The sequence below is a fragment of the Leucopleurus acutus genome (assembly GCF_964270905.1).
Source record: "Leucopleurus acutus genome assembly, chromosome: 14".
Taxonomy (NCBI): domain Eukaryota; kingdom Metazoa; phylum Chordata; class Mammalia; order Artiodactyla; family Delphinidae; genus Leucopleurus; species Leucopleurus acutus.
Window position 1 is genome coordinate 10,633,464 of NC_139156.1, and position 12,386 is coordinate 10,645,849.

The 12,386-nt window shown below is 40.0% G+C and overlaps 1 protein-coding gene across 1 annotated transcript in view; it reads right to left on the bottom strand.

Annotated features, from left to right (window-relative positions):
• Positions 1 to 277: 277 nt before the first annotated feature.
• The window catches only part of WDR11 (WD repeat domain 11), a 54,126-nt gene continuing 42,017 nt past the window's right edge, over positions 278 to 12,386 (bottom strand). The window contains exons 18-29 of the mRNA XM_082854889.1: positions 12,002 to 12,116; positions 11,450 to 11,621; positions 9,022 to 9,130; positions 8,018 to 8,080; positions 6,823 to 6,888; positions 5,851 to 6,028; positions 5,130 to 5,225; positions 4,452 to 4,617; positions 3,838 to 3,935; positions 3,251 to 3,396; positions 2,402 to 2,483; positions 278 to 1,201 (exon numbers count right to left, since the gene is read on the bottom strand). Of these exons, the coding sequence (XP_082711015.1) occupies positions 1,046 to 1,201; positions 2,402 to 2,483; positions 3,251 to 3,396; positions 3,838 to 3,935; positions 4,452 to 4,617; positions 5,130 to 5,225; positions 5,851 to 6,028; positions 6,823 to 6,888; positions 8,018 to 8,080; positions 9,022 to 9,130; positions 11,450 to 11,621; positions 12,002 to 12,116 (1,447 nt within the window). The 3' untranslated portion in view covers positions 278 to 1,045. The remainder of the gene's footprint in view (positions 1,202 to 2,401; positions 2,484 to 3,250; positions 3,397 to 3,837; positions 3,936 to 4,451; positions 4,618 to 5,129; positions 5,226 to 5,850; positions 6,029 to 6,822; positions 6,889 to 8,017; positions 8,081 to 9,021; positions 9,131 to 11,449; positions 11,622 to 12,001; positions 12,117 to 12,386) is intronic.

Sequence of the window (12,386 nt, forward strand, 5' to 3'; positions counted from 1 at the left end):
CGATACGTGCCACTGTGGACATCCAGGAGGAGAAGACAGGAAGGCCATTTCCTCACCTCTGAGAGCCACAAGCCGAGCCCTTCCCACCCAGGAACTCAGAGGCAGCTCTATGCTGGGGCCCAAGCCCCCGCAGCCCAGGTTCTCCGGGTTCAGCAAAGTGGCTCGGATGCTGGAGGGCCGGCAGCTCGACGGACTCCTGAGGCACCAGCCCAGCACCTGGCCTGGTGCGCAGCAGCCCAGAGAACACAAAGGCCTGGCTGGGATGAAGTCCCTTTTTATTTATCATTTCTGTAAATTATACACATTTAAATTTTTAGCGATAATTTATAGCAGTCACATCTCATATAGTTCGGTCATTGGAAGAAAACAAAGAATATTAAAGAACAGTGCCTTCAGAGAGGAGGTTACTGTAACACATCACTGGAGTTAAAATCCAAAATATACAAGACTCCACATACTGGAACAAAACATAAAGCTTACAATTTCTCTATGAGCCTGTGAACCTGAAATTACAATATTTAGCAACTGCCTAAATCAGGAAATCAACAGTTCTGTTTTCAAGGTAAGAAAACAAGGAATGCTATGGTAAGTCACGTTTACTGCTTAAATGTTTCTGCTCTGTTTGTACCTGGAATGACTGTATATAAACACAGGCAAAGCACAGATTTCAGAATAGGTCTCACAAACTCCTTTTACTATAGATTTTAATCTAGTCAATGAGAAAAGCAATTCAGTTGCTTGGATCTTAAGTTTTAAAAAAATTAAAAGTGTTTCCAGGGACTCTTAAAACTGTCTCCAAAAGTATAAAATGTTATACTTTCAAAATCTGAAGCGTTCCCATCTTTGTCTGAGATAAATACAGGTCCTAGAACCTGCTCCTGACAGCATAAACGTTCACATACTGCTGTGCACATGTAGTGAAACAGCCCACAAGGACCCCGGCAGGGACGGCATCATCATGAGCCTGGGCTGTGACCGTCCACAGCCAGACCAACGCCCCGGCCAACTGCTCGTGAGGCCGCGTGCCATGGTACATGCTGACCTGTCACTCTTCAGTCAGTTCTTGCTTGGGAAACTCCAGCTCATTCAATAAATCTTTGCCAGCTGCTCCAGCTTTTGAAGCAAAAAAAACCGCTCCCTGTTTAAAACCGAGGTTCTTCAAACTTCGGGCATAATCCGCATATATAGCGGAGATGAGTTTCTGTAAACCACAGTTAAGGAAAAGAAGGGCAAAAAGGGCTCCACCAGCTTCCCACAGGCCGGAAACAATGACCAGCTCTGCTGGAGTGTCCACGAGAGGGCAGCACGGGAGAAGCACAGGTACCTCTTCCCTGGGGGAGGGCAACTCCTGGCGGGGGGAGGCGATGTTTCAGTGTGTAATGTCCCTGCACTTGCACCAGCTGAGCCCAGAGCCTGTCCTTCTACAAGACCCAACTAACATCCTCCAAGATTCTCCAAGGTCTAAATGCACTTAACGACTGGAGAAAGAAGGATGACAGAAGTGAAACTCACGTGCATACCCTCATGCCATTTGAAAGTCGGAGAGGCTGGTGGTTTAAGAGGCAGATGAGCTTCACTGAGAGGTTCTATTTACAAAGCCTGCCCCAAGGCAAGAGCTCCAGATAGCTGGGTGTTGGGATTTTAGACAGCCCTGTTCCACTGTGCTCTGATATCCAAAATGGCTCCTTCAAACTAGAGCCAACTTCCCCAGTGCCTAGATATATGACACTGAGTTCAGCTTAATTTTCTGTAAAAAATTATACAGAAAATCAAAACCATGACATGTAGAAATGAGGCCACAATATAACAATTCAAGAAAAAGTGCAATGATATAACAACAAGGCCTCTGCAAAAACAAGGACCTGGGAGTTGGATTCTCAAGCTCATTCTTTTCAAAGAAACACATGTGACTCAAGTGACGTGTAGAAGAACTGAAATGCTCCTGGTCATACGTGGACCACAGTGACCTGCCTGCACGACACGTCTCTCTGAAGTGCTGCTGTGTCTTGTTCCATGTTAGACTGTCCCTATGGATAACAGCAAGTCTTTCTTTTTATTCTATTCCAATATGCATTTATTCCAGTAGCAGCCTCCTTTACCTTTCCTAAACTAGTCTTCCTCTATCTTCTTTTTAAGTTCAAACAAAACATTACAAAATTCGGGCTCCCTCCCCTTTACAGCCCTTCCTGACCCTCCGTCTATCTCACAGCTGATGCCGGTGGTGCAACAACCTTCTTTCTGATTCCGTCCCTCTCGTTTCTCCCTCTTTCCTGGCTCTGGAGGGTCAGAATACAGATCTTTCTCGATAGAGTAGCTCTTCCCCGGCAGCACAACCGAGAGAGATTCTAAAACCCGCTATGGCATCTGCTTCCTCCTCAGCACACATGTCCCGGCAAAGGATATCTGTGTCCTCGCTGACTTCAATCGCACCGTACTTGAGACAAGCTTCCAAAAACAAGGCCGCTCTGTCGAAGTACCTCATGCTGCTCAACAGAACACGAGTTAGGTGCTGTAATTTATGGTATCTGAGAGAATCGTCCCAGGGCGTGTTTCTATGTAAAGACTTGTACACACTCTCCCCGGAAGCCCGAGTGCTGCGTAAGTCACACCAGCACCGTTCTCAGCCCCGGTTTAGAGGAAAGGAAGGGAGAATTCTCACGCCCCAACCTCCGGCTCTTTTTTATTAATACTTAAAAAAAATTTGTGAAATCGTTGAATTTCACAGAAACCTACAGAGACAGGACAAGGACCCACGCGCCCACTGCCCAGATTTAACAAGTAAGCTTTTGTAGTATTTGCCTCAACCTACCTCCCTTAGACTTTAAATATAAAATGTCCTATAACAAGTGATGAGTAATAATTACTCTTCAAGGTTGTCAGAGGGGACACCTCCAACTCGCCACACTTTCTTCACCCTTCCTACTGCCTTCTAGCCTTCATCTCAGTTGCTCTACTCAAAGATGAATTGTCCCCAATTCTCTGAAGACTTTTTTAATATTCTTTTTAAACAGGTACCTGTTAGGTGTGACTAGCATATTGGTAGGAAAATAACACAGTTCCTAGACCAAATGAAGAATTAATAAACACAGACTGTTCCATCCCTTTAGGTTTCTTTTTTAAATAAACCTAAAATGTATGCTTCTCCCTTCACTCCCGACACCGAGGACTACCCTCCACCTGGCAGAGCCTCAGGACAGCGTAAGGTGGTTAATCCCGGGTGGTCCTGACCAGCTGTGGACACTGGGTGTACCTGTGAAGCGTCTCAGCCACGCTGGAAAAGCAGCCCAGGGAGAGGAGGACCAGGAGGGCCTTTGACTTCTGGTTCACTTGAGGGGAGCAAAGGTGGTCAACCCAGCGCTTTAAAACATCAGCGCACTCTTCTGGATTTAAACGGACCTGGGAAAGACGCCCACGTTAAAAACAGAGACATCCTGCACTACAGAAAGGAAAAGAATTGAATCGAAATGGGATCTGTACCTATGAAACAAAGCTCAGCTCTGCTTTACTACACACCCCCTGATGCTGCAGCACCACGACCAGCAGTGACGGGGACCCACACCTTCGGGGCCGACAGGCCTGGCAACACCTCTGGGCTGAGTCTGGGCTCACACCCCAGTAGGGAGAGGAGGCAGCTGCTTTCACTTAATTGCTACGAATGCAACCTCCAATTTGCAATAAGAAATGTAATTTATACTCAAAGAATAAGAGGATGAAAGTTGCAAGAAAATATTCGCAAAGCCACTTTGCAGCCACAAAAATGCTTCTAAATCTTGAGTCCAAAGTTCAGGACTGAACTTTCTATCCCAAATGTTCAAGGCACCTACTAGAATCACCTACTTTGGCAAGCCACGCTGCCCGGTTCCACTCGCCGTAGGTCTGCAGGTAGCGGCAGGCATCTGCAGCTTTGTCTATCAGGCAGAGCAACTGAACACCCTCTGGAAGACAAAACAGCAGCCCCACAAGTGACACTGGAGCTGTCTTTCTGATAAGTCACTAAAGGATAAAATCACCATTTGACTTCATCTGGTCTTGGACATTTTATACCTACCTATTGGAGACATTACTGACTTAAATTTTAAAATAAAATATTAAAATAGGGCTTTACAATGTTACCACTCAAATGAACAGGGTTGGAAGTACAAACACAGTCCAGAAAACAAACAAGTAAAGCCTACCTCACTCACTGGTTTTCAGCATTTAGGGTGCCCAGGTTTATCCAATTTATGCCTATTGTCTTGGCAATTATTAATAGTGCCCCATTTACTCTTTAAAAAGCACTCTGGTCTAGATGATTAAATTATATGGTCATCTTATCAACTGCTAGCAATAATCTTTCTACTTTTCTCCAGTGTATATAAAAAAGAAAGAAATATCCCTAATAACCAATTACTTTCCAGGAGTGGGTCTGATTTTCCAGAGTATTAACGAATATACCCCAAAACATGCCTTACCTGCCAATTTCCCATTGGCAATCATATTAGTTGCCACGAGCTTAATGGTGCTCTGGGAGGGGCCTGACGAGGTGACAGTTGTGACCAAGCAGGCTTTCAGTGAATCACAGTAATAATGCTGGTTATCTGCGCTTGTTTCCAATAACAACTGCACAGCTCTGTCTGTCTAATAAGAAAAACAGTTCTTCTAATTACGAGGCCATTTTCCTCCAACATAACCTTTCAAAATTCATAATTTGGAACACTGAAGTTTTCAGCTTAAAGAGGACTTTTCTCAAAAATGTTCGTGGACACTTTGTTTACATATATACAAGTTGAACTAAAGTACAACACTGCTTCTTTAGGACAAATGTAAAACCACATTCTGGTTTATACAGGTGCTTATGTAAGCTTTGCGCCAGTCAATTCAAAGACACAAAACCAAAACAAAACAAAACTAGTTAGGCCTCATGTGACATTATGGAAGCCAAAATTACAAGCTGGTTAACCATATATATCTTTGCTTTCTCAGAATGTTTGTTGGTCTTATTTCGAAAGAAAGCATAATTTATACTTATACTTTTATACTTTTAAAGAAACACTATATAGTGTGTGTGTGTGTGGTATAAGTAATGCTGTAAATTACTAATCAACTAGGAACTCCCTGAAACATGAAAAGAGTTATAAAAACTGACATACTTGACCCAAGAGAAGTAGCTGGTCTGTACACTTCCTGGTATGATCATAAGTTGACCGTTTCACCTCCTGGAGATTAACCCTTTCCAGCTGAAATTTCTAGAGGAGAAAAATAAAAGAGAGAGAAAATTGAGGCTGGATTTTAAAACTTTTGACTTATTTAAATTATACTTAAAGTCGTTTTAGTAAACATTACTTTGACTTCTGAGGTTATTAATCAGCTTCATAGAAATCTAACAGTTTAATAAGAATCTAAGGAGAAACAGTGTTGGAATGTATTCTAGTCTGTGTGCAAGTCTGCTTACAGAAACTGCCACTTCAGTAGGGCTGGAAGAAGCATCTCTATGTGTAATTTAGAACTCTACTGGAAGTTAAAAAAATTATGAAACTACCTTTATATATAGAACAGCAAATTTAAACCAAGTAAATTGTTTGTTATTTATAGAAAATTAATAAAATGAGAAAATTAAAATGAACCAAGTTGAAAAAAAAATTTAAGACCAAAAAAAATTAGAAGACTGTTAATAATAAAATTTTAATGTCTATTAAAAAACTCTGTAAGCATTTATGAGCTTTTCAAATACTGAGTCAATCCTTTTTTATGTGAATGTGCCAAGGGATTCATTTCTGTTACATGGACCTTTACTTAGTGTGAAAGTTTCCTAAGGTTAAGATACTTACAAAGACAGAGCTTTAAAGGTTTTTAATATATGAAACATAATACCTGAAAATAGGCGTTTTCACAGAGCACATCGTAACATATATCTAGTGGGTTGTTCACTTTGTCCCAAGGAGCAGTTTCTTTAGCAGCTGGTGTGCTTGCTGCCTTCTCCTGGGACAAGCTGTGCAGGTAGTGGGCAGCGACAGTCCAGAAGTGCAGCTCCGATTCATCGCCGTAAAGCCTGGCAAGGGTGAAACCAAAGTTTCCACTGAATTCACACAGCAGAGTGGGGCCTGGATGGGGGCTTGCCACAGTAGCTTCAAGTGCTGGGAGCATGATGCTGGCATGTGAAAGACCACGTGCTGGGCTGGGTGGAAGAGGTGAAGCTGCAAGTCCTCCAGCCCTGTTACTGGGTCTCAAACAGCACAGGGCTCTGACTGCATGAGGCCCCTTCAGACCCAAATCCCCCTTTGTTCTGTGTTAAGAGGAACACCATGGTTCTTAAGCCTGGGACATTATTTACCTGGTTTGCCATTAGCATACCTTTCAATCTGGACCAACTAAGGAAGAAGTTCCTCTGGAATAACTGACTAGATAAGGTGTGGAAATAATATGCTATTTATTCTCTGGGGAGTGGAGGGAAATGTCTTTTTTTATAAGGGACAACTCTACTGTACAGTAAGAATGTAGAGATTATTACTTCTAAATATAAGTTATTGGTACATTTAATACCAGTATTGGTACACCAATATATATAGGTATATTTATGCACTTTGTAGCTGATATTTTAAAAAGCTGTCTGTAGGAGGGAGTCTTTTCAATAGAGAAGGCCTAGCTCTCATGCTTAAAATGTGAGGGTTTTTTTTCCTATTTGTAGTACTACTTTCAAAATTAATTGTAAGCCAACTATAAAGGATGAACAGATATATTTTCTAAAATCCGAAAGAGTCTGGTCTTAACTAACAACCTTAATAAAAGAAATGAGTTAACCTGAAATTCCCTGTGTCTTACACAAAACATTTCAAACAGAGTTACCTTGAAACAAGCAGGCATCTCTGCAAGAGAGTAAATTCCGGATCGAGCAAGAGTTTCTTTATGTCACTACGGACAGGAATGCAGACAAAGGCAAGACAACATTTTTGAATCCAACAACGAAGGAGATAAATCAGTAACTCTTAAAATGAAACATCCTACCCAAAGGGTATGCTTAGAACTTACAAAAGAACTCACTTTGCTGTGACCCTGAAACTGCAAAAGCTTACAGGGCTTAGAGTGTATCTAGGTTTGGAGAAGCAGTACCCATCAACCACCGCAGCTTAAGGCTCTAATTGTGATTCACCTTCTTGCTTCTTGAAGCAGTTCAACTCATGTTTTTAAAAGTATGAACAGCTGTCTAACTATAGGAACAAGAATGTCATTGTTGATAAAACGATTTTGCTGATAATCATCAGGAACAGTACATACTTTAGAGACGATACATTCAGAATTTATTCTTGAACGTATTCAAAAATTAAAATATTTAAGGAAGAAAGGCTAGTGTTTTTATAAATTGCTATTTCTAAAATAGCCAAATATAGAATATTTATAAATCAGGAAGAAGGGAAGATAGTCTTTAAATCTATTCTTTTCCATTTAAACATAAAGGCTAACCTTGGAAGAGAGAAAACAATAAAGTAATTATTTCGAATTTGACATCAATAAAATATTCTATTATCGTTAATTTATTAAGTATTAAAATACATGTGGCAGAGTCTAGATTGCAAAAACATGTTATGTTTTACCAAGAACTCCTTGTGGACCCATATTTTTCTACTTCCTTTCCAATATTATTCCCAGTACATATTTTTAAATGCTCTTGGCTCTAGGGAGCATGTTAATTTCTTAGCCAGAATAGTGCACACACAGCTCCTGACACAGAGAGCTCACTTTAGGAGAGGGAAGCGGACACACAAGAATCGCCCTGTGTACACCCTCTAACACGAGGCTTCGCAGGGGACCTGTGCTGGAGGCAGGCTGAGCTATAAGACGTCCCACTGCACAGCAATCTGAACCTTACTTCCACAAGACAAAGATTCGAAAGGGAAACTCACCTCTGTGAACAGAATGGTCTCTCCGTGGGCTACTAAATATTTTCTAAAACAAAGTTTATTTTAATTTTAAAAAGCCTAAATCATTATGTTTTTCTTTTTCATAACCTTATCTTCTAATAAAACATAGTTAGAGTGCTTACTTAGACAATGAGTTCAACTGCTCTTGAAGGAGATTCTTTATTTCTTCATTTTCTGGATAATCACTGTACCAAGAAAAGATTTTAAATGAGTTCATTTTCTCTTCACTTACAATTTTTATTTTACTTACAATTTATTTCTTCACCAGAAAAAAAGTTGTATTAATATAGAAATAACTTCTTTGTAGTCCTTGGTTAAAAACCTGGTTGTAGACCAAAACAGCAACAGTCTACTCAGGAACCTACCAGTCATCTTTAATGTCTGCTTTTATGTTATTTAGTCAAAACCAAGAAATGAGTACAGAAAGTCTCCTTGGCCTTCAAGAAACCAGAAAATTGATCAGTGAGCTCTAAAAACTATTAGATTTAGATTCATGTTAATAAGGAACTTAGCAATGACTAAAGGAATCTGCTTGTTCTGCTCTGCAAAATGACCATTCATTTCTTTAAGTAGATACTTCTTGGAGAAAAGATACCTCATCATATTATTATCTTTTTAATTCCCCTAACCCAGGCCTATCTGTGCATTCCACATGGCATAAGTCCTGTAACACCTGTGGTAGTTTAACTAATAACCACTAATAATGTGAATATTTTTTTTGCAATGAGGCAGACTATAAAACATAAAATACCTCTGAAGTAGGCCCCTTCATGCTGCTTCTAAAAAGAATTAATCTTGTCCCCAAATTCCTCTTGGCCTCAACTGGCCCTCTTCACACTCGGTATGCCATGCCCCATGTTCAGACAGTAAGACTACCACAAAGCCACCTGAGAGCAGCATGTGTACTCACAGCTGTCCACAGGCTCACGCTTCCCCAAAGTCCCCAGAGGGGTGAAGACAAGAGGCAGATCAGTGATTCTTTTAGTGTGTCTGCCATTACTGCCTCAGCTCGGTTTTAAGTTTCCAATCCCTATAGGCCCTGGAGACAGGTCACTGCTGATTTTCATGGGTGTCCTTCAATCTTAAATCAATTAGGAAAGGAAAACAAAAATGCAAAAAAACTTACACATGAGAAATGTCTAAAGAATACCGTCCATTCCAAGGCTGATGTAATAAGAAAGCTTTCAAGGCGAGGGCGGCCCTTGGAACAAGGAGATACGGGCACCACACGGGTTCTAGACAAGAAAACAGTTTTTGCTTTTAATAAGTAAAATTTTATACTACTATAAAGCTTCAGCTATAGACAGTTTACAGAGAAGTCAGCAGAGAATGGTGTGTAAGTCTGGTGGCAACTCAGAGAGTATATTCAATGTAATCACTACTTACGACACAGGGGCTAAGAGTTGGAGAGAAAGCAAGATTGACGAGTCTCGGACACCACAGTGATACTATTTAAAGTGCTTGGAAACAGCATCATACTAAATGTTATTAAAGTCTCATACTCTTGAATTCCTTTTAGATGCTGCTAAAAAGAATATTAAGATTGTTTTATGCCATTTTATGCCCCTGATAATAGGCAGTGTGGGCAAGAAGGATTCTGCAACTCAAAAACAGGGATTCCAATTTTCTACATTTGTCTGACCTCCCCCTTTATGGGGGAGCGGGGGGAGGTATCAGACAAATGTAAATAAAGGCCAGGTGGAAGAAGAAGACTATCTAAGCTATTCTAAGAAAACGTATTTGAATCGATGTATTATGATTTTTCTACTTGTCATCAAGGAGAGTTGAAGAAAATATATTAAATATTATATCACTGCACATGACCTCAAATGATTTTATTTTTATCCGACATCAGTAAGTCCAAAATACATTTCTAATTCCTCAGAATAGGAATATATTATATCAAACAGATTGATATTTTTCCAAGCTCAAATCAGCACATATCTGGCAGCAAACACAGACATCTTTTTCCTAACTCCATATTTACACTCTCACCAGTTTTTATTCTTTAACATTTATTGAGTGTTGTTCTGAGTTTAAAGTTCAATATGTGGAAATATGCACAATTTTATTGTCCTTTCCCCATTATTATTTAAAAATTTTTCCCTTTCTGGCTGAGGTCACATCAACAGAGATTGGATAGGAATAATTTTTTTTTTTTTTTTTTTAGTATTAGGAAAACTTTAAAAGAAAAATGTAATCTAAAATCTGGCTGCAGGCCAGCCGTTCGGGTATGGTATTAAACATGTGCTAATGATGGGCTCTAATTCTGTAGTCAGTTTAATTTAAAAATAAGTACCCTGGCTATGGAGATTTTTAGATACAAATTTTAAGTTAAAGAAAAGCTTCTCAAACATTTAGATTATATTTGCACACTTCTTTACCTAGAATTAGTAACTAAAAGAAAAATCATCCTTGAAATTCCCTCCATTTCCTTAATAACTTTATGTTTAAAATAGTATCTATGCTTGTCCTTCCCTAGGAGAAAGTCCTGTTACTTCCGCAGAGCTGGCAGGTGTCTCAAGGACAGATATGGGAATGCAATGCTCAATTTCTGCCTCAGCAGATGGCAGACATGGTTACAGAATAAGAAGTGGTGGTTCCCAAATACAATGGCAGGGTGGGACAGTGACAAAAACAAAAGCACACCTAACGTAAGGTAGCCCAGCCAACATAAACAACAACTTGGTAGTGCCTCAAGCACAAACATAACATGAAGGGGCAGGTTTTCAAAACACTATTGCCTCTGAATGTGCCAAAGATTGACTCTACCAAAGTATAGACAATTCCCAGAGCTGACAGTTTCTAAGATGAAACTCAATAAATGACTAAACAATTCTCTAATGAAATTTTTTACAGATCAGATAGCTTAGAGTGTACACCAAATATATGCTTGGAGAAAACTTAATGAAGGAAGTCTGATTTTCAAGTAGATTGATGGGTGCATTCACAAACTTCTCATCCTTCTTTTACAGTCACAGTTATTTTTGCTAAAATATTTTTCATTCTGGAAAAAAAAATCTCGAAGCATAAACCATACAAAAAAGGGTAAGGTAATGCAATCATCTAATTTTGTTTTGACTGGCCCTTTAACAAGTCGTAAGATGGGCATCAAAATTCATGACACTCAGAACACTTTCCAAAGTGATTTCTCCATGATGCATGGTTGAGAAAGATATAAGGCTCACTATTAAAAAGCCAGCAGCACCTTATCACTAGATTTATGTCCTCTAATGAGTTCTCCTAAAGTCTGAGGAAGCCAGTTTTATAAATGTAAACATCTTTGATCTTTTGACAGAGCACTCAGAAAAGGGTCAAGGAAGGGGCGCTCGGTAAACCAGAGTCAGGGAATGATTGACGTCTGCAGTTACAAAGAGTCTAGCATCTCAGCAATAAAAACACTCAAGCTTTAAGTTAATATATAATATTTTCTTAAACTCAGATTCCTAGAAAGCAAGACTGAGATGAAACAGAAGCATCTCTCTCCCCTGAAGAGAGCAGCTGGTGCAAAATAAAGACAGGTTTCCAAGCATCCTTTCCCTAGAACTCCATACCAGTTAACTCCTGTTCATCCATCCTAAAACAGGTGGACTTCATGGACATCTCCAGGACCCTGATACACCCATCATCTGAAGCCAGGATCACTTTATCTGATGTACACCAGTCCACGTCCAGTATCCGAAAGGTTACATTTCTTCCACTTCTTAAACTGCTCACCATCTGAACCTTCAAGAGTGAATTTGATTGTCACTTTCACAAAGAAAAGGAAGATGTTAATCATTCTGGATTAAACAGTCAAGGAAAGACAGCGCCTGTGGCAAAGGTCCAGTTTACGTTCAAAACTGAACAGTCTTTGGCAGTCTACCTTCCACATGCAGACTGCATTTTAAAGGTCCCAAAGATAGTGATAACATTAAAAATCTGTTGAGCTATCACCTTTAAAACAGAAATACTGTGAAAGAAAAATTTTAAAGGAAGAAAACTTTTAATAAGCTTGACAAACCCATTACATAGTTTTCATTTCTAAATCAGAAGGAAGAAAAAAATATATAGTTCCTGTGGCCAGCAGCTTCATTTGCAGTGTACCCACGTGGAGCTGGGCCTACCTCTTTAGTATCCCATACTTCAGCTCCATCATTGTACATTGCTATTAATTTTTGGTTTCCTTTACCAGGGGCAAAACGAATCTTCCTCACCCAACTTCGGTGTGTAGGTATTCCTCTGAGGACAAACAAACAAAAACCAAAACACCAATATGAAGTAGAGTAATATCTCATCATCAAGAGATATGTCCAATGTCTCTTTCTATTTCTGTTTTTGACAAGGTCTAGTGATGTGACAGGAGAATCTCTGCTTTCTGGGACAGGGGCCACGTATAAGAGAAAGTGTCTGCTCTTTAACAATGGCTGGAATAGTGTCCCAGGACTTCTGCATGAGCCACCTGCAGATAAGGGTCTTCTATGAATATTCCAGAGTTTGGCTCACGGCCCT